General features: G+C 41.5%; 2 protein-coding genes across 5 annotated transcripts in view; both read right to left on the minus strand.

The window, feature by feature from the left end:
* Positions 1-14,475, minus strand: part of camsap2b (calmodulin regulated spectrin-associated protein family, member 2b) — a 49,234-nt gene extending 34,759 nt beyond the window's left edge. For all 4 annotated transcript variants that reach the window (XM_036138087.1, XM_036138084.1, XM_036138085.1 and 1 more), the window contains exons 1-2: positions 13,802-14,475; positions 3,865-4,124 (exon numbers count right to left, since the gene is read on the minus strand). In XM_036138087.1, coding sequence (XP_035993980.1) covers positions 3,865-4,124; positions 13,802-13,943 — 402 coding nt within the window. In that variant the 5' untranslated portion in view covers positions 13,944-14,475. The remainder of the gene's footprint in view (positions 1-3,864; positions 4,125-13,801) is intronic.
* A 2,268-nt stretch (positions 14,476-16,743) lies between these two features.
* ticam1 (toll-like receptor adaptor molecule 1) lies at positions 16,744-19,393 on the minus strand. The gene is made up of 2 exons (XM_012858917.3): positions 19,159-19,393; positions 16,744-18,990 (listed from the first exon to the last, which is right to left on the minus strand). The coding sequence occupies exon 2, from the start codon at positions 18,845-18,847 to the stop codon at positions 17,117-17,119; it is 1,731 nt and encodes a 576-aa protein (XP_012714371.2). The 5' UTR covers positions 18,848-18,990; positions 19,159-19,393; the 3' UTR covers positions 16,744-17,116.
* Between the last annotated feature and the right edge of the window lie 349 nt (positions 19,394-19,742).

The raw sequence follows: 19,742 nt of genomic DNA on the forward strand, positions 1-19,742 counted from the left end.
TTGAGTGCAGATACAAACGGCCATTTAAATAGGGATAGATAGGGAAAATGAATGGCTAAGATGCCATGGTGTGAACATCTTAACAAAAAAAGGAGAAAAATAAGGGAAATGTGGGCTAACTGCAACCAATATTCATTCTCATAGCAATATTCAAAACTCATATGATGCAGCTCCCACCAACAAAGCAGAAATAACTCTCCTTAAATGAAGTCAGTTGTTCAGGGATTTGCTCTCATTTGCTGCTAAAAAATATGTTTTTGTTGTCTGAGATGAGACATGTTTTTCCTGTGCCCTTTGATGATACACAACATGAAAAATGTTTTCTTTTTCCTGAAAAGATTACTTTAAATCTGCAAGTGGTATGAATACTTTTGGGCTTTATCGTAAGTACTATACAAGCATTCTACTGTATCATGAAACAGGCTTACTTACGAGGCAAACCCACAGTCAAGTGAACAGTAACTTTAAAGCAATTAAAGATCTAAAAGACAAATCAGCTAACATTTTAACCAACAACTGATTATGAGATCAAAAATCTAAAATCTATAGCATATGTGATGGGTCTAGTGGTGATGCTGATGTCTCATTACTATTCCTTCAGTTATCAAGGTGTTTAATGGTTTTATAATGTTATGATTTCAAAATTATAAAATTTTCCAACATACCTTTCTGCCTGCTTAAAGTCCTTTTAATAAGAACCCAGAGAAAGTTCTGCACACCTGTCACTGTACACTGCTGGTAAGCTGGCTGAAAGAGGGCTGCTTAAACTTTTTTCTTACAAACCAACGAAATTGAGCTTTTTGAAAATGTTTCCAGCTATGGTAAGGAAACTAATATTAACTGATTAAAGGGATGCTTCTTTAAAACTGCTTACAAATCAACCCAGTAATTTCAGCCTGTCAAACCTGTATATTATTTTGAACTTTGATTCAGTTTATTTAAATGGCAACAATCCACACACAAACACACACAAAAGATTCAAATTAGAGCTGTGCAATACTATAAAATCTTGTTATGGAAATATTGTTGGTAAATGCTGCAAAGGTTATATCAGGTGTGATATATATATGTCTATCATCTTCTTTTTCTCTTTCTCATCTGTGCTTCCTACACTCCTTGAACTTTAGCATTTTTTCGCCAATGTCCTTTTGTGTTCGGTGGGATCATCTGCTGCTTTGAGACTCCAAGTGGTTAAATATTACATTAGTATGTAAAATTAAAGTTTACAACACTAATATATTAAACAACAGTTATTGCATTCTAAATATTTATTTGCAATATTGATATTGCACACTAACCTGGCCAGCCAGATTGATAACATGTAGCACTCTACGTGTTGCACGTCAATCTGGGACTGCTCCATTTGAATCAGTTTGGGGAACGGAGGAACAGTCAGCAGAACTCTCTGAGCTGATTGGGTGAAGCGACACCTAGTGCCAGCCTACCAAAGGTTGGTCTTAGCCAATCACGGTATCAAATTAAGACGTAAGCAGCTGACATCATGAGAAAGTACAACAAGGTAAGCTGGTCAAGGCTGTTGTTCTTTCAAAGAAGAAATCGTGGATTCTGATAAAACAGATATGATAGCAGCAGCTACACGTGCGTCCTCCTGCGCTGCTTTCATTACAGCTGGCATGTCCTGCCTTAAACCGTAATACTGCTACGTGATTGGCCCAAACCATTTTTGGGTTCAGACACAAACAGTTGAAGTCAGAGCAGTACTGGTACAAGATGGATTCTTGTATCGCTAGGCTGTTGCAGGACATCAGGGTCTATTTTTACTCACTCTGCTGAGTTCTCCTACTGTTCCCCAATTTGCATTGCTTGTTGTTATTTCAACTTTTAACTTTTTGTTCCCTTTGTGCTTTTTCTCTTCATAGTAGGTACACCTAGTCTGGCGTTCTGTTAGCTGTGACATTATCCAGGGAGGCAGATCATCTGCAATAACCACATAACATAGAAAGAACTCCTGGATCAATGTGTGCTTCTGTGCTTTTTTTTGTCTCTGCTCTCTGTCTTCTGTAACCCCAGTCGGTCGAGGCAGATGACCGTTTACACTGAGCCTGGTTCTGCTGGAGGTTTCCCTCTACACTGTCACTTCATGCATGCTCAGTACGAGGGATTGCTGCAAAGCCATCCACAGTGCAGACGACTGTCCCTGTGGCTCTACGCTCTTTCAGGAGGAGGGAATGCTGCTCGTCAAGACTCGATGCAATCTGCTGGGTTTCCTTAGATAAGAAACTTTTTGACCAATCTGTCTGATTTGATTGAATTTGACTTTGCAAAGTGCTTTGAGATTACATGTGTTGTGAAATGGCGCTATATATATATATAAAATGTAATTAAACGTGCGTTTGTGAACGCACAATTACCGCGAAAATTCCTCTTGCAGGCAAGGTTAATTGCACACACGATATTGCAACTATTACACATTTGCGATATATTGTCCAGCACTAACTCAAAGTCGGTTACAGACATTCCAAAATTATCCAAGTTATCACACAATGCATTCAAGCTCAGCTCCTCGTTAAAATTGGTAAAAAAAAAAGCTTTCTGTTTAAGTAAACGTAGTCAGCTGCATCAAGTTACTGACTTTGCAGCAACCCCACATATATATATGGGCAAGTATGAAGCGACAGTGGAGGGGAAAGCTCATTTTTAACACGAACCACAGCTGACTGGGGTGCATTAAGCACTTGAATACCACAAATGTATCGGGTCTGTATAAAAATCTAATTAATGAATAAATGTTATTTATCTGGGAATTGTTGTGATTTTCCATTTAAAGCCAATGAAAACACGGCATTTATACATCCATCCATCTCCAGCAGTCATTGGGCGATAGGCGGGGTAAACCCTAGACAGGTTGCCAGTCCATCACAGGGCAACACAGAAACGCAGGACAAACAAACCCATGCACACTCAAACCTAAGGGTAATTTAGAGAGACCGGTCAACCTAACAGTCATGTTTTTGGACTGTGGGAGGAAGCCAGAGAGAAACCACTTATGTACAGGGAGAACATGCCAACTCCATGCAGAAAAACCCTGGGACAACATTTGAACCCAGGATGTTCTTGCTACAAGGCAACAGTGCTATCAACCGCACCCAACACAGCCCAACACTACATTTAAGATCAGAATCAGCAACAAAAAACACATTTATAATCCAGGAATGGAGGCTTAATGAAAAGTATGTTTGATACCTGCTTAAATGTTATTTTCAAACGGTACTTTAATCTAACAAACGAGCCTCATTGGAACGCATATTCTAATTCATTTAAATTGTCTGCCAGCAACATAAAAAAAGTATATTTTAAATAATTTTAGCAGAAGCGGGATAAGTTTTTCATTTCTGTTTTTAAAATAAAGAAATTAGATCTAGTTACACAATTTACATTTTTGTAGAAATGCCACAAGACAGTGGCATTGTCATAGTAAATTGGATCAAATCATAACAATCTCAAACCTGCCGCGCCTATTTTACATCATCATGTTGCCATTTGATAATTTTCTTGTCATTGCGCTGTAATTTTTCTTAGCAAGGACATTTACTAAAATACAATACTCTTGTGCAGATAATTCATGGTTTTCATCCTTATTTGTCTCCGTTTGTTTGATGTCAGCTTTTATGTTCTTAATTCTGCCTTTTAGTCTATGTGTAAACCTTTAAGTAAACCTTTGTTTGGTGGTTAAATCTTTCTCCTGTGGCCATGTATTTGGGTTCCTTTACCCATAATATCATGACTGCTTCCAGTTTTTACACCTCCACGTTGCGAATCATACCTACGTCTAAATCAAACCCATATATTTTACTCAGTATTGTGTTTCAAACCTACTTTGTCCCTGAATAGATCTCCACTCACCATGTGTATGGGTGTGCTGGTCAGGTCTCGCTCAGTGACCAGCCTGTCCTGGTCTGTGACGTACAGCCCCTTCTGGGCCAGGGCCTGAATGACGGCGTTGTGTCCCAGTAAAGGTTTGACAGCATCGCTGCGGAGGATCAGGCTTCCTGCACGGCAGTACAGCTCTGCGGACTGAAGCAGGCAGGCGACCGGAGGCTTCAGGTGTTCCTGGTTGTATTGGTCCCTGTAGAAGGGCTCGGCCAGCTCCTCTGGAACGGCATCTAAACCCAGAGAGGAGGTTAAAGGAGAAAAGGAGTTAAAAAAAGACTACAAACCACACCTTCTATATTTTGCAGCATTTATCTCAACCTACTTATCCATCTACTTAAAAGGAGCAGTAAGTGATATTTCACCACTAGGTTGAGCTTGAGCACTGTCTGTAGACCAAAACAAGACGTATCAAGCCACGCCTCTCTCTAACTCACTCTAGCACTTGTCACCGATTCCCCCTTTTCACACTTCGGTTTGTATGAGCCTATTTGCAAAGTATAAAAACACAGCAAAACAGCATCTCCTTTCAGAGGAACATGTCTATTGAAGAAGTAAGTAACTTTAAGTAACTTTATAATTCTGTTAGCAAGAGAAGGTTTTGAATGTGACGGGTGTGCTCTCCACAATTTTGTGCCTGGCAGTGGCATTTTATGGGCAGGGAGTGGGTAAGCCCTGAGTGGCAGCTGTTCACGTGCACGTACATGCGCAGCTGTAAACAAGAGATTGGAGAACAACACAAACAGATGGTGTGTGTAGTTTAACCATAGTCCGTCTAAAAACATACTTTTAGTTCTTCTCAAAACTATTTTTTTTTTAGTTCTTTCCATATAAAATAATGAAATTACGCTTCTTGCTCCTATAAGGTTGTAGGCAGGAATCTGTTTCCAAGGCATATGATATGTGAGCATCAATGTTATCAATCCAAGGTAATTAAAATTAAAAAAAAAGGCATGTACATTTCTTTGGTTAGTTTTTAGAAATAAGACGAAGTTTCCATGAATCGGAATATGCGTCTTTTTCTCTGTTCAGTGTAGATTATTCTTGTTCCATTTTGACAAGTCTAAGCCTTTTAGATGTTGAACTACTGATCATCAAATATAGTCTAGATTCCTTTAAAACAAAAACATTGAAATAGAACACCAGAAGCAGTAAATGGCACATCGACTTCAGTGTCATCAGTAATTCCCCGTGTGTGGCTATGGTAGACCTTTACGCCAGAGGTCCTCAGCCAATTATGACATAATAGGCAAGTCGCATCAGTAACGCCACCCTTAAGTTGCCTCTAACACACATTAGAAGAGTCGGGCTGAATTGCCCCAAGACCGACACGATACTGGACTCCAGCCTTGGAAACGTATCAGAATTGCTGCTCCTGAATTAAACAGGCTCTAACAGTGTCTTGCAACTAAGGTGCATCTGATGCCTCAGATGTGCCTTGCCCTAAAAGACTCTTTTGTAGTTCACTCGAGGTGCATTATGCTCATCACAGTCAGAACAGTAGATGTTACTGCATGATAAAATCTGTCTGTATTTAACAATTGGCAGGAGAAGAAGAATCTAAAGGGAAATTGCATTCTTAATACAACCCCAGCTATACAGTTTGATGTTATAAGTGTTGCTTTTAGGAGTTTCTTTAAGTTTAGGCAACATTTTGTGAAAAATATTCCCTTTGCGTTTACGTTCAACCACTTTTCAACTGTTTTTCCTGTTTGGCGAGAGCCACGCATGCCGAACAGGCAAAGTGAAAATAAAAAGTGGGGATGTTCACAAACAGCTGAAACAACAGATCACACCTCCTTCTGACAGATGTTTCTGCTGCAAGATGTCCTCAGGCGTCAACAAGGTGTAACAGCGCTGTCACTGTGAAGAACACAGCGGGCTCCCTCCCCCCGCTGATTGGACATCCAAAAAAGTAATAGAAAACTTACTCAGGTCACAACTGATGGCTAACTTTTTTTTTTTCCAATTTTGAGCAGGCTCATGCCACCCCAAAGGCCATGCCACCCTGGGCGGTGAGCCTCATCACAAATATCAACCTGCCACAGTTTGCCCTGCTTAAAATACTTCATCCGGCCAGTCTGAATAGAAAACATGAACATGGATGAACATTAACTCACATTCGTTTGTGTTTCCATGACTATACAAGGCATGGCTTTAAGCGAGAGTAGATTTAGGTGTCTACTTTGTCTGTCGGTATCAAAATGTAAACGCAAAACAGCTTATGGGGACTTACTTTTTGTAAAAATGTTAACTGAGTCAGTCGCATGTTGGTGGTCTCCAGAGCATAGGCCTTACAACCACACCCCCACCAAGAGACTCGGTACTCTTTGGGTTCTTTATTTTTGTCTTTCTTCGTGACATCGTGTTGTTTTTAACCACAAGATGTGACTCAAAGTTCAGCGATACTACTCATAAATAGCCTCCTGTAAGCCTTCGCTTCTCTCCCCATTAGTGCCACTTTCAGACAGCGCTCCTGTGTAGGAATGTCTACGTGTGAGTGTGTGGTGACACACTTATGCTCCTGTATGAGTGTGTATCCCTGGTGTGCGGGGGTCATTTCCTCTCTGCCTGTCTCTGAACCACTGCGAGGATAACAAAGAGCGGCGAAGGAATCCAGCTCAAAAGGAACATTTCCCCTTCAAAACAAGCTCGGAGCAGAGCGAACGCTTGACCAAACGGCTTCAGAAAACCAATATGTAATGCTCAGTTTGGAAAAACAAATATAACATCCAGTCGGCTCGCGATCAGTCCTGTGCCGTTTTCCAGAAGCTGCGGTTAGAGCAGCCTCCCCACGCAGCCACACTGGGTGATGAAAGGAGATATTTAAAGCAACACGCAGATGTTAGACCTCTTTATAATAAGAACCTGCATCTTAACCCTTTAACTGGGCCGACCTGTAACCGTGTCTACAAATTAGGAGTGTCAACTGCCAAAGCTATACTCAGACAAGCATGATGATTTGTTCACCAAAGTGACTTTGATTTAAGATGACGTTTTATTGAAATGCTCAACAACTGTACAAACAGTCACGGCAGCTGTCTGTTCGCGTAGCTGCCGCTTCTCGAAGAGTACAAGAGAAATTGCTTCAAAGCCAAAGAACAGCAGCGAAACACAGAAACGCAGCAAGCCCGACTTTTGTTAAAGTTCATCAAAACTCTGCCCCGTACGTCGAGTGCTTTGTGTTGGCCATCAAAGAGGAAACAGACAGGAAGTAGCTGCCACGGGAAGTCCAGGCACGGAGAAGACCGCTCCTCTGGAGACCCCTGGGAAAAAGCTAATGGTCCACCGTGCTTATCTCTGCTGACTTACCGCTATTTGTTTTTTCAAAAAAAAAGAAAATGCAAACAATGAGATAAAAAGTTAGTTTTAGGTTAAATGACCCAGATCCCTGGGAGATAAACACCATCCAAACCCACTATTACAGATTGTTTAAGCAGAAAGGCCTTATAAGGAGAACACCGACAGGAACCTGACGACTTATTAGCTAACTCCTTTAAAACACCTGTAACGTTTCTCTAACTACTTCTAAATGTTTACTTAACATTACTTACAGCTTCAAACTCGGGTCTCCTCCAAGAGAAATATCAAAACTATTCTTTTTTTTTACGTTTGTGAAAATATGTTTTTTTTTTTTTCACTTAAATGAAAGCAGCACATGAAAGAGTTGAAAAAGTGACAAAAACTGTAAACTGCATTGCTTAATATGACTGGGATCTTTTACTTCAGATATTATTAAAAGGATCCACACACTCCCCCCAGCAGATTTAATAAGGCTTATGACTGTTACTAAAAGGCTGTGACCTTCAGGCCCTCAGGCAGAGCTGTGTTAAAAACACCAAGAGGCTGTGGCGGAAATCACTCCATCTACTCTGGGACGCTATTCTGAAAACAGCTGACCGTGATCTTAGTTTTCTGACCGTCGCTGGCACAGATTGAAGCTTAACCTCTGCAACAAATTAACCCAATACACTAGTGCTCATACCTTCGTCTGGCGCAAGATCGTTAAAAAAAAGACTGAGAAAAATCGCAAAATCAAAGGTTACAATTTCTGTTAGCATTAGACATTTACAGCGGCCCAGATGGTTCGATGAAATATAAAATACACAAAAATACAACAAGAAGCTGAATGCGAAAGAGACGGTGGAAAGGGTTATTTGCACATAATCCTAAAGCCTAACTTTGACTATAATACTGGCATATTTCACCATATGATAAGACGTACGGGAAGTTACTTTGAACAAAACCATGGGTATTCTTTTAAAATGATGTTTCATGAAGTTTTTTGTTTATCAAGGTAAAGAAATGAATTTAAACTTTAAGGGTTTTTGGAGCAATTTTCACCTGAAATTATATACCTGATTTAAATCAAGTACAGCTCCAAAACGTTTAAGTATAAATGCAAACGTTTGTTACCTGTGTAATATAAAAGAATATTTTTTCACTGGAACCACTACTGCAACTGTTATTGTGCCTGATTTGTTGGTGATTAAACAAAGAAAAAAAATCCAACACTCTTGAGCCTCACCCACATTTTTTCCTAAATAAACATTACAAAAGACCATGAAAACCCTTCTGAAAACCTATAGATCCCCATCTTCACTAGAACTGCAGCAAATTTTGATTAAATCAGCTTAAGCATACTTGTTCCACAAAGGTTTTAATGAGCACGGTCTCAGGCAGGGCATGTGATTTCGGCACCATTAAGCCAAATGTGCCAAACGTGGTTTTCACCTCATAAAATGGAATCTGGTCAAACAAAAATGCTGATTTCCACCATATGACTCGTTATACATATGAAAAAGTCTTTGGTCAACACATATATCCCTTTTATCATCAAAATGTACCACTGTGCAGGGCATTATATCAATGTCAGCGTTTGGCTGGCAGAGCCTCAAAGTTGAGTTTAAAGGCAGGACAATAAGTTACATCTGAGGTGGCTTTATTTAAGAACTTGCACCAACGACCTCTCCGTCTAGCCTTTTATAGCAGTGTACCCTGAGTGTCTTGCTGGAAGGACTCAGTAAAGGGAACAATAAATATTTACATAAATATGAATCATTTCAACTAAACAAATCTAAATTCTATCAAAAAATACTTAGTTAACATACCTAATAAACATAATTTCTTAAAGCTCTACCCTCCTTCCAAATGATTTGCCAGGAAGAGGTAAGTGCTTTTAACTTAAAAAGTGTTTTACTACATGAAGAAATTAAACAACTAGAAATTTAAGAAAACAAACTGACATTAATATCTACATTTACTTTACACAGAATGGATGGCCAGTCCCCCTTCCTCTCAAGAAGGTGTATTTAAATGTGTGAACAAAAATACAACAAAACTAAAACAACTCAACTGCTTGGTCTGTAACTTAAACAATAATCTCATTTCCTGACGTAATGGAACTTACCTCCATTACGATCAATAATGCACAAAGCAATGTGTAAAGCTAAATCATAAGCTCGATTACACACAGAAATGCCGTCACCGGAGACGGTGTTACAAAGACGAGCAATACTAAACTAGATGGGGGTGGCTTCGCTATCGAGTTTCACGATAACGGACATGGGAAGTTTGAGCCGGTGGATGTGTGCTTTATGTTATGTTTTTCTAAAAGACGGCCAAGTTTGGATGACCTTTAAATATCATATATTTAAATAGTTGTAAAATCATTAGTACTTGAGCACAAAAAACACCTGTCTCAGTTGGGCCCGCATGTGTTTTGAGACAGTTTTTTTTATTTACTGTACCGTTGTTCACACTGTATTTTCTTTACATCCTTTTATTTTCTCCAAATCTGTTTCCCCATTGTCAGCCATCTACAAAATTGTCATTTTCCAACCCATTTTTCAAACCCGTGCTGGTTTAGCTGCGGGTTCAGTGCCAGCTGGCTTTAGCTGAAGTAACCTAAATGACCAGAACAGACATCCAGATCCCAACAAGAGGAAGTGAAGACTTCAAAGTAAAAGAAAAAAAACAGAGATAAAGATCTTTAAATACCACTTCTTTCTATAGTAACATAAAGAACGAATTATTAATGACAGTGAGCCCCGGAAAGATCTCTGCAGTGGACTCAAACTCTCTGGTGACATGAGCACATTTAGTGGCATTACAGGTGATAAAGGTTGGTGTTAATGACCTGCAGGGAGGGTGGCAGGGTTTCATCTCCATCATGTCCTAAACTGCCAGAGTCAGTATTGTTTCTGATGCTGCGGAAGGACCTGAACATGAATAAGATAAGTCAGACTACTGACTAACAAGCCAGCGACAGGCTAAACGAGTGTCTGCCGAGCGCTCACGACAGCGGTTAAATAAAATCTTGACCTATCCATTTCAATTTGAAAACAGACTCTCCGGGAGAGTGTCAAATGTAATTTTTCAGCATCATATTTAATTTAAAGGCCGCAGATTTGATTCCCGGTGACTGCTCAGAAATCTGCAAATAATAATAAAAAACAGACTTGTGACAAGCACCGCAAAACAAAAACTTGGTGTTACATTTAAGCAGTTATTCCAGTAAAAACACTTTCATTTTTTAAAAGACAAAATAGGGAATGGATGTACTGCAACCTAACTTTTGGAGATTTCCACTTATTCCACACTGTTAGTTTTGGAGTTTTGCATCCATTTCTTCTTTCGGGAAGTCACCTGTTTTGCAACCCTTCTCCTACTCTCTTCTAACTATAAATAAACATCCAACCTTAGCCTTAAAATGTCCTGCAGCTCTTGAGTGCGCTAGCTAGCCCAGGCAAAAACCGGGTGCATGTGAAAATTCACCCCTCTGAAGCTCCTGAGCCAGTGGGAAAACTGTTGCATCCGGTTGCTGGCAGATTCTAGCTGCAGCTCGCCGGGTCTATCTAGGCCAAACGGGGCTCTGAGGACTGCTCATGAATTGGGCCACAGTTCTCGGCGGTGCTAGGAGTTGAAAGTGTGTCATCAGAAGACTGAGGAAAAAAAACAAAAACAAAACAAAAAACAGCAAGAACAGAGCAGCAGTAGGACACGCTAACCATGTTGTACCGCTTGCAAACATTTAACTTTGGCCTGGACGAGACAGGCTGGACTGAGTCCAGCAGCCTCTTAATACTGGAGGCTGGACATTTAATAATATCTAAAATTAAATAAAATCACACGGTATTCATTTAAAGGAGACATTCCATGCTTTTCAGTTCTTCCTTTTCACATTGAAATCATTCAGTTGTTTATGTAAAGTGGAACTGCAATGCTTTGGTCTGAATTCCTCGTTAATTTGCCTCCACATTCCCGATTGCTGTCCCTGTTGTGAAGGGTGTCTGAGAGCAACTCGTTTTGGTGCTGTCCCTTTAAATCTAAAAGGCAGCACTCCAGGTCGCATGGTGGTCCAATGTGCTCCGTTTGGCCAATTTTGTAGTATGCTGGGGAATTGTGTTATAGGGTTGCACAATATTAGAAAAAGTTGCAATATGTGATAAACTTGGTAATTGTTGCAACAACAATATAGGTTGTGATAAATAAAGAGAAATTAAAGTGTTGATGTCTTTCTGTTTTAGGATCAAAACATTCATCATTTCCATCTCAAAAACAAGGTTTTAACAAAAAGGTTGCCTCTGATTTGTGATGTTTTGGTAATTAAACTATTTAGCTGTAGTTCCTTATCAAATTTACCACCATTTTACCTTCTCAAACTTTTTACGTTGCATTAAACAACACATTTCCCCAAACATATTAGGGGCACTGAGAGCCAGGGTGGTTAAATAACCAGCTAACAGTTATTGCACCGCAGGCAGTTCCTTGCGATATGCACATTGCGATCTTTGATATTGCAATGCCGATAAATTTGCAATATATTGTACAAGGAATTGTGAGGGCTAATACACCCAACATCCAAAAATGTTCACTTGACCACTTGTACCTAGAGAATTGCTGAGAGAAATAATGGCGGATTTGATAAATTGGTAGGCGCGAAGTACATGACCTTGTTTAGCAGCTCCGCAGCAAATACTGTAACATAATTGTTCCAAAAAGTACTTTGAAGACTCAAAGTACAGAACAAAATGCATTTAAATGCTATAAAAGTGGATTTTGCATGCGATGTCCCCTTTTAAAAGCTATTACACTCTTGAGCAGCAGCTCCACAAATGATTTCAGACCCAAAGAGACTCCTCAGACATCTTTGTTCTGATATTTGTTCCAGATTTTTAGATATAGCAGCAAATCTTGCCGATAATACATGAAGTTTTAAGTGTTTGAATCATATGTTAGGCCGTTTTACAGGCTAAACTAAATGGCACAGCAACAGGTTTGTGGCAGATGTCGCGTTCTAGCACAATGCCTTGCAAAAAGGGAGCTTTTATTAAAGCCACAAACTTCACTGTATTGTAAGGATTTTATGAAACAGACCAACACAAAGTAGTGCATAATTGTCAATTAGAAAGAAAAAGCCTATATGGTTTTAAAAAAAAATCTGTGACTAAATACCTCTAAATCCAACTGCTTTCCAAAGGCTCCTCTCATTAAAAGTATCAAGTTGTGAGTATTTTAATTTCATTATAAATGTAAGCTGCTCTGTGAAGGCCTCACAGGGTTATTAGAGGACATTAGTGAACAAACAGCATCACAAAGACCAAGGAACACAGCAGACGGGTCAGGGAGAACGTTGTGGAGAAGAAAAAAAAAACAGGGATAGGTCCCAAGCATGAAACATCTCACAGCTGTTTAATCCGTCATCCAAATAACGAGAGAGTATGGCACGACTGCAAAACTATGAAGGCATGGATGTCCATCTAAACTCACAGGCTGGGTAAGAACTGCAGCAATCAGAGAAGCAACTAAGGAGGTCGTTGTGACTGAGAACGGAGAATCTGTTAACAGAAAAACATTTGTGAGCTCCACAAATCTGCCTTCATGGAAAGGTTGCAGGAAGACAGTCCACACTAGAGCAAAGCCATAAGAAGCCACATGTGTAGCCATATTTCTAGTTTGCAATGTTGGGGACGTGACAAACACTTGGAAAAAGGAGCACTGGTCAAATGAGACCAGATTGTTTTTATTTTTTGGCCAACATGAAAAATATTCTGCAACAAAATCAAGTTTGTCAGCACTGGTGGAAAGACGCATGGAGGTGAATACAGGAAGAGAACCTAATGGAGGCTGCTGCAGACTGGGGGAGGACAACTACTCTAAAACATGCAATCAGAGCTTCAATATGTTACAGTGGCCTAGTCAAAGGCCAGACCAAAATTTAATTTGTGACACACCTGTGATATGATGTTCGCAAACGTTCTTTGCCCGATCTGACAGAACCTGAGCTATTTTGCCACAGAAAAGGGGGGCAAAGCTGGAACGGACATGCGTCCATAGGCTTGCGGCTGAAATCAGGGTGAAAAGTGATGAATCAGTGGGAGCTGAACACAAAATGCACACAACGCCGTCCAGATTTGTATATATGCAAACAACGCCAGAGCACAAATACGCACTAATTGGTGTATTAAACTCCAACAAAATACACAAACGAACGAATGAATGCAGGAATACCCAACCAATAAGCTGTACCCAGGCGGTTTGGCCTGACACAGGACACAATTAGCGGCAGGTAACAAGGTTAAACCAATAACCCTGACAGGATGAGCATGGACCAACTTATAGGGAGACACGCCTGCCTAAAATAACCCTTTTAATACCCAACTCCAAATAAAACGCTTCTGGTAGTGCTGCGTGTCTGGACTCCACTTTATCCCCAAAAAGCCGCTATAGTAGTCGGGCAGAATGCTTGTTTTGCGCCTTTGTCTGTCACAGTGAGAGCCTGATTGCGCGATGCTGTTTACAAAACAGTCGCACCAGCACGCCGCATCTACCACACATGTTCCCTGATTATCTCCAGTTTCCCCCCCTCACTCCTCTGAATGAAACGCGCCGAGGAGGCGCCACCTACCCGAGCCGAACGCCTTGGCCACCAGCCACGTCAGGCTGCAGGAGATCTTGGCCCTGGTGAAGTCGTAGTGGTCGAAGCTCTTGATGGCAGGGACGATGAAGGTGCGTCTCATCCCTCTGTCCTCTGGCGCGGCGTCTCCCATCGTCCGTCTGTGCGTCGGTGTCCCTCAGCGGCTGGAGGCTCGGTCAGCCGGAGGAGCTCCTCCTGAATGCGGATGACATCCCGTCCAGAGGAATTCAATGCAGTAAAAAAAAAAAAAAAAAAAAAACCCTTTCTGCTAATTATAAAAAATACCAAAAAACAAAAAGGGGGGGGGAACTTTAAGTTGGGCTCATATGAGCATTATGGTGGCTCCTCGTGTTCAGTTTTACCTCCTCCAGCCTTAAATCGTGACAGCACCCGCGCAGTTTAGTGGCAAGATTCCTGAAAAAGATCCCCGGACATTTTTTTTTTTTTTTTAATCCTCGGGTTTCACGACATGACGGAAAATCTGTGCGTCTCACTCAGGAGCAAAACCTACATGATCCCTGCTTCAACACGCTCAGAAAACAAACCAGTTGTTGGAGTCCCTGTTCTTTTTCCTCCCCTTTCCTAACTGTTTTCATCTCCTCTCCTTTTTTTTTCTTCTTCCCCCCTCCACCCTCTGCGCTTTTCCTGCCGCACTGATCAGCGGACGAGGCGCACTGCGCAGGCGCGATCCACCCACCCAGCCTTTACAATCCTGACAGGATCGTCACAGTGTAATACAAACTAGCGGCTGCTGACTCAAACCCAGATGTTTCCACAGCGAAATACGTGAGAAAGGCCCAAAGAACGGGCTTGTAACGCAGCGATCGGGGAGATTTAAAGGAATATCACAGTATTCACTACTTACAGTTAGACGCTCGTTTAATTTCTTTTCAATCTTGATCTGAACATGGTTGTATGATTGGGTTGTATGTTAAACGAATTAAACCAAACCGTATATGGATTAGATCTGTTTTCTTTTAAAATCCAGTAAAAAAAAATTGAACAGAATTAAAATCACGCTACAGTAAAGAGAGAAATTCACATTTTATTATAATGCAAGTGACATAATATCCCTCACCACAAATGCATCTAATTTCTTACATATTCTCAAAATTGATCAGCAATCTTGTTTCTTTTTCACTGAAGTGGCACCATGATGAGTTAATTCACAAGATAAGCATTATATGCTTTAAAATGTCCAAACTTCTAAAATTATTATAGCCTCAAGCCTTCCAAATATACTCACACCCCATGCACTATATCACATTTCTGTCGCACCTGAGCCCCAAATTTCAGTTTTGAGGGATTTTTTATTTTTTTTTTGTTGACAGACAAAAACAAAGTGGCACATTGTCGTGAAATTAAAAGAAAAACAAAAATCCCCTTTGATGTAAAGACCCTAAATAAAATCCAATTATCTCCAAAAGTCAGCCATTTAAATAGATTCCTTCTCTGTGACTTTTCCTCTCTTTTATAAATCCAAATGCTCTGCAAAAGCCTCAGAAGTTTGTTAGAACAAAACAGCACCATGAAGACAAAGGAGGACAGCAGACAGGTCACGGAGGGAGATGCGGAGAAGCATTCACCAAAGAAACATTCTCCTGTCTCATTAAAGCTCCTGCAGAGGCCCAGGATGCTCTGATTGGTCAGTTTGTTGCTCTAAAATGATGCAGCGCATAGAGCTGGTCAGGTAAAAGTTGTCAAACTGAGAGGAGAAACGTGGACTGCAAAAGAGACGTGTATTATTTAGGAGTGCAGCATTCTTCCACAACAGCACTCAAGTACAACCCCCTGCAAAAGCACTGTAGCTCACAATGTGCTGAAAAATGTAAGCAGTGATGGATAAATGAGGTTTAGAGGATATATCAATCATATTGGGGGAAACAGAAATGTTTCAGTTTGTTCACCAATTTCTATTTTCCACCTTTTCTGTTATTTTAAATGACTTTGTTTCTCTCAAATGTACACCCACTAACTGAAACAACAAAGTGAATACACATTTTACAAAATCAGATTTACAATTTTACTCAGAGTTTGTCAAAAAAATCCAACCGCATTCGTGTCATCTGATCATAATCTTCTACGCGTTCTGATCATTTTGCTTCTGCTTAGGTCAGTTCTTACCATTCTGTCCACTGGTGCTACCAGGAGCCACCATCAGGTTACCACCACCATGCTTTGATACTAAGACAGATTTTAATTTAGTTTTTTTTTTTTTGCTGACAAGTCGTGCATTCATAAACAACAGCACTCAGGTCACGCAGATTTTCGGTATTTTGCAAGTTGATAATAAAATGTAATCTGCCAAATCTTAAATCTCATCAGGTCTTGTTTCAGCAACAATCATTTCCAATAAAAACTATTAAAAGTAAATACCAGCTTGTCACTTTTTCTTCCTTTTCACAGGGTTAAAGGCAACTGGACATATGTTGGTCAGTCAGATGGAGATCCCCCCCCCCGGGCATATATTCACCACAGGAACACTGACCTCAGCTATCTGAGTCTGGACGCCATGCTTGAAATAAATCATGGAAAATATCATCAATCCTCCATTTAATTGACCAGTCTGATTATATTGATTATATTTCCTGTCCCAGATTACTTTCTTTTGTGGGACTCTTAAGGTCTCCTTGGTAAAGCAGATGTATGATCTCAACTGGGATTTCTGGTTAAGGCATATATAAAGATAGAGACACAATTTTTAGTAGGGTATGATATTCAGATTGCTGCTTTGTAATGTTCCTGCTGATGTCAGCAAACAGTTTTCATTAGAAAATGTGTCAAATATTTATTGCATCATTGCTGTTTGGCTGCACCTGAAAACTGGAAATATTTTCTACCAAACAAATGACTGGATATTAGGTGTTTTCTAGTGATACATGTGTCAGCCTGTTGCCTTTTCTTGTCACACAACAAACCAAACTTCCTCAGGCTGTAATTTAGCAAACATTTAATTGGTCAACAACATTTTATCTGCCTAAAACAGAAGGAAGTTATCCGTGTACCTCGCTCTGTGAGAGGCAATGAGAAAAGTTAAACAGCAGAGCCCCCTGGTGTCCAAACAGAGTTCCTACAGCTAGGATGGATCTGAGACTGTACGTCCACTTTCAGTCAGTAGGTGGCAGTCTTTTCCTATATTTAAAGATCAAAGGTTGCTTTGAGAAAAAACGTGTCCTAACATTCATGTGGTAAATAGAACTGCCGATTTTACCCTTTTTGGGTCTTGTTGTATGCAAGTTTAAGTTCAGTAGAACAATTTTAAATCCTTAGTGTTCAGACAACATCTTTCTCTCTACACATCTTTCTTTAACGCAGACCATCTTTGTCTGCACTCCCCCCTACGCCCACAGTCATTGTAGAGTCATTCCCGATCATAACATAGTTGGCATTTTCAATGTGTATGTTGGACTGAGCCGGCCACCAAGACCTTGGATCCCCACCGTCCTCCCCCGGTGGCATGCTGCCTCCAAGAACAAGGTGCTGCTCCATGTGAAGCTTTAGCCTCTCGTTTTCCCGCAACCTCAAGCGTTTCAGTCTCCTCAGGCTCTGCTCCTCGGTCCAGATCCTTCTCTGTTTGTCAATCTTGGCTCTATTGAAAACCTTTTGGAGTTTTTTCTCAAAGTTTCTCCTCTCCTCCAGCGGCACCAACGTCTGCAGGGCGACGGGGATGCTCTGTGTGGGCATGCGGTTGTCCAGAGGCAGCAGGGGGATGACCGTGTTGAACTTGTGCTCGTTGTTGATGGAGTTGATGAGGGCCATGTTGGTCTTCATCTCCACCATGCGTGAGTTGAAGTTGCGCGTGAGCAGCAGGAAGGTGAAGGCGGAGTTGTTGACAGCGTCCTCCACGCACTTCAGAGTGCTCTTTCCCGGGACGGCGAAGTCGTCCGAGAACGTCGCCCCCGTGGTACCGATGACCGCCTCGAGCTTTTCCCTCATGATGTCCGCCACGTCCGAATCTTCTGGAGCATGCAGGATTACAAATGCATAAAACATTTCCTCCTCTTCCTCTTCCTCCTCTTCTTCAGCTCCTTTGCTCTCATGTGGGCTTTTTAGACCAGGAATGCTGGGCAGAATGATGTGTGTCGCAGACGGTAGGGGGGATTTAGTCTCGGTGTTGGGTGCGTTTGGTTTGGTTGCACCCTCTTTACTCTGAAACCCACGCTTCGTTGATGCTTCGTCCGTCTTAATATCCCTTTCTGCTCCAAACAGAGAAGCTCCAGCCGATCTGAGCTGAGGCTCTGTTGACTGAAGTTGTGCTGGGGCATTTTCTTTTTCGCTTCCACTAATGAGATGGATGGCAGGGGATAGCGTTGGGTTTCCTGACGTTCCTGCAGCTGCTCCATCCTCTTTGAAAGAAACCGTTGGAGGAAGACTTATCTCGAGATGCGTGGGGTACGAAGGCTCAGACGTGCTCTCTAGCAGAAGGCTGGGGAGGCTGTGAACGTTTGCAGACTCGTCCCGAGACACGGCCAGCTTTAAAGTTGCACTTCCTCCATCCATGGTTCTCGCTGGATCGAGGGAAGACTCTGATTTGAGATCAAAGGAGGTGCCCATACAATCTGCAAACTGGGGCCCACATACAGCTTTGGCCTCCTCTCTAAACTGATCATATCCCTGATAGCCACAGTAGCTTCCGCTGGAAAGGGCTCTCTGGTACGCCAGGTCCCTTAGAAGCGGATTGCACAACCTTTGTTCAGACAACACCTTGAAAACCCGAGCCAGAGATGACAGAGATTCTCCCGTCTTGGCCTCAAATTTGCCACAATGAGCAGCAAATTCGTCTACGCTGCCTCCGCCCGAGTGCCACTTTTCGGCCAGATGGTTGGCGAGGGGGTTGTCCTCCAGCATCTGCAGCTTCCTGAGGGCATCGGCCTCTCTCTGGAGGACGATCAGACACAAAGCGTGTATGATGGTGTCTTCAGGAGACTGACCCAGCTGGATGGTCAGGCTGAGCAGTCGCTCTGAAGGTGCCTTTACCAGGATGTCAAAGACCGCCCTCAGTCCCGTCTCTTGATTTTCCAGTTCTGTGTGATTCATTCTGAGGTTTAGGTGCCAACCGGTTTCGGGCAGAGAAAAGAGGTCAATGGGATCACATTTGACTCTCCAAACGTGTTTTCTTCAGAACTTTAAAGCGTTGCCTTGTCGAGGAGAGCCGCACGGTTTCCTGGGTACGCTTGTTTCTTTAAAGAAACAGGGGAACACATATGAGATCAACTACAAAGTACATGCTCAAAGCAAAAATCTCTTCTTGTTTGTAGCTCATGGGTGTGAAAAAAAAAGTACAAATAAATCAACTCCTTGTGTAGCCTTCTAGACATTAATGTGATCATTATCCAGTTATTACTCACCAGCCTGGGTTCGCTGGAGCCATGATAAGAGATCTGCTTTTAGTTCAAACAAGGAAGTCAGTCAGAGAGTAATTTCCTGCTCAGTTCAGCATTTTGTTTCTCTTAACAGATGGATCCTTCACGATACCAGGAGGTTATTGCTGGATCTCTGCAGGTTTCCGGAGTCCGGCCTATCAGTGAGAATCTACCTGTTGAAGTTTTGGGACTCTGTCAGCTTGAAGCTAACTCTAACAGCAGCATGCTGATGTCACACTGAGAGAGGTACGGTGGTTCAGGAGGGACAAAAACAGGGGAAGCCGGAAAAAGGTTGATTGCCACTGACATCGCAGAACACAGAAATGTGCCATTCACAACATTTTGTTTACTGGTTAAAGATAACCTTTCTGATTCTCTCTCAGCTTTTTCTGTTGCTTACAATAATTTTGCACATTTCAAATCTGTAAAAATACTCTTTTTGATGTGGCAGAGTGTATATCTTCAGCTCCCTGAGCACAATGGGTGCGCAAGAAAGAAGAATTTGTTTTTTTTCCTCCCATCTGCCTCTGTCTTTCTCTCTCATTGCAAAAGCGCTGGTGTATTTTTAT

The sequence above is a fragment of the Fundulus heteroclitus genome, chromosome 6 (genome assembly GCF_011125445.2).
Source record: "Fundulus heteroclitus isolate FHET01 chromosome 6, MU-UCD_Fhet_4.1, whole genome shotgun sequence".
Lineage (NCBI taxonomy): Eukaryota > Metazoa > Chordata > Actinopteri > Cyprinodontiformes > Fundulidae > Fundulus > Fundulus heteroclitus.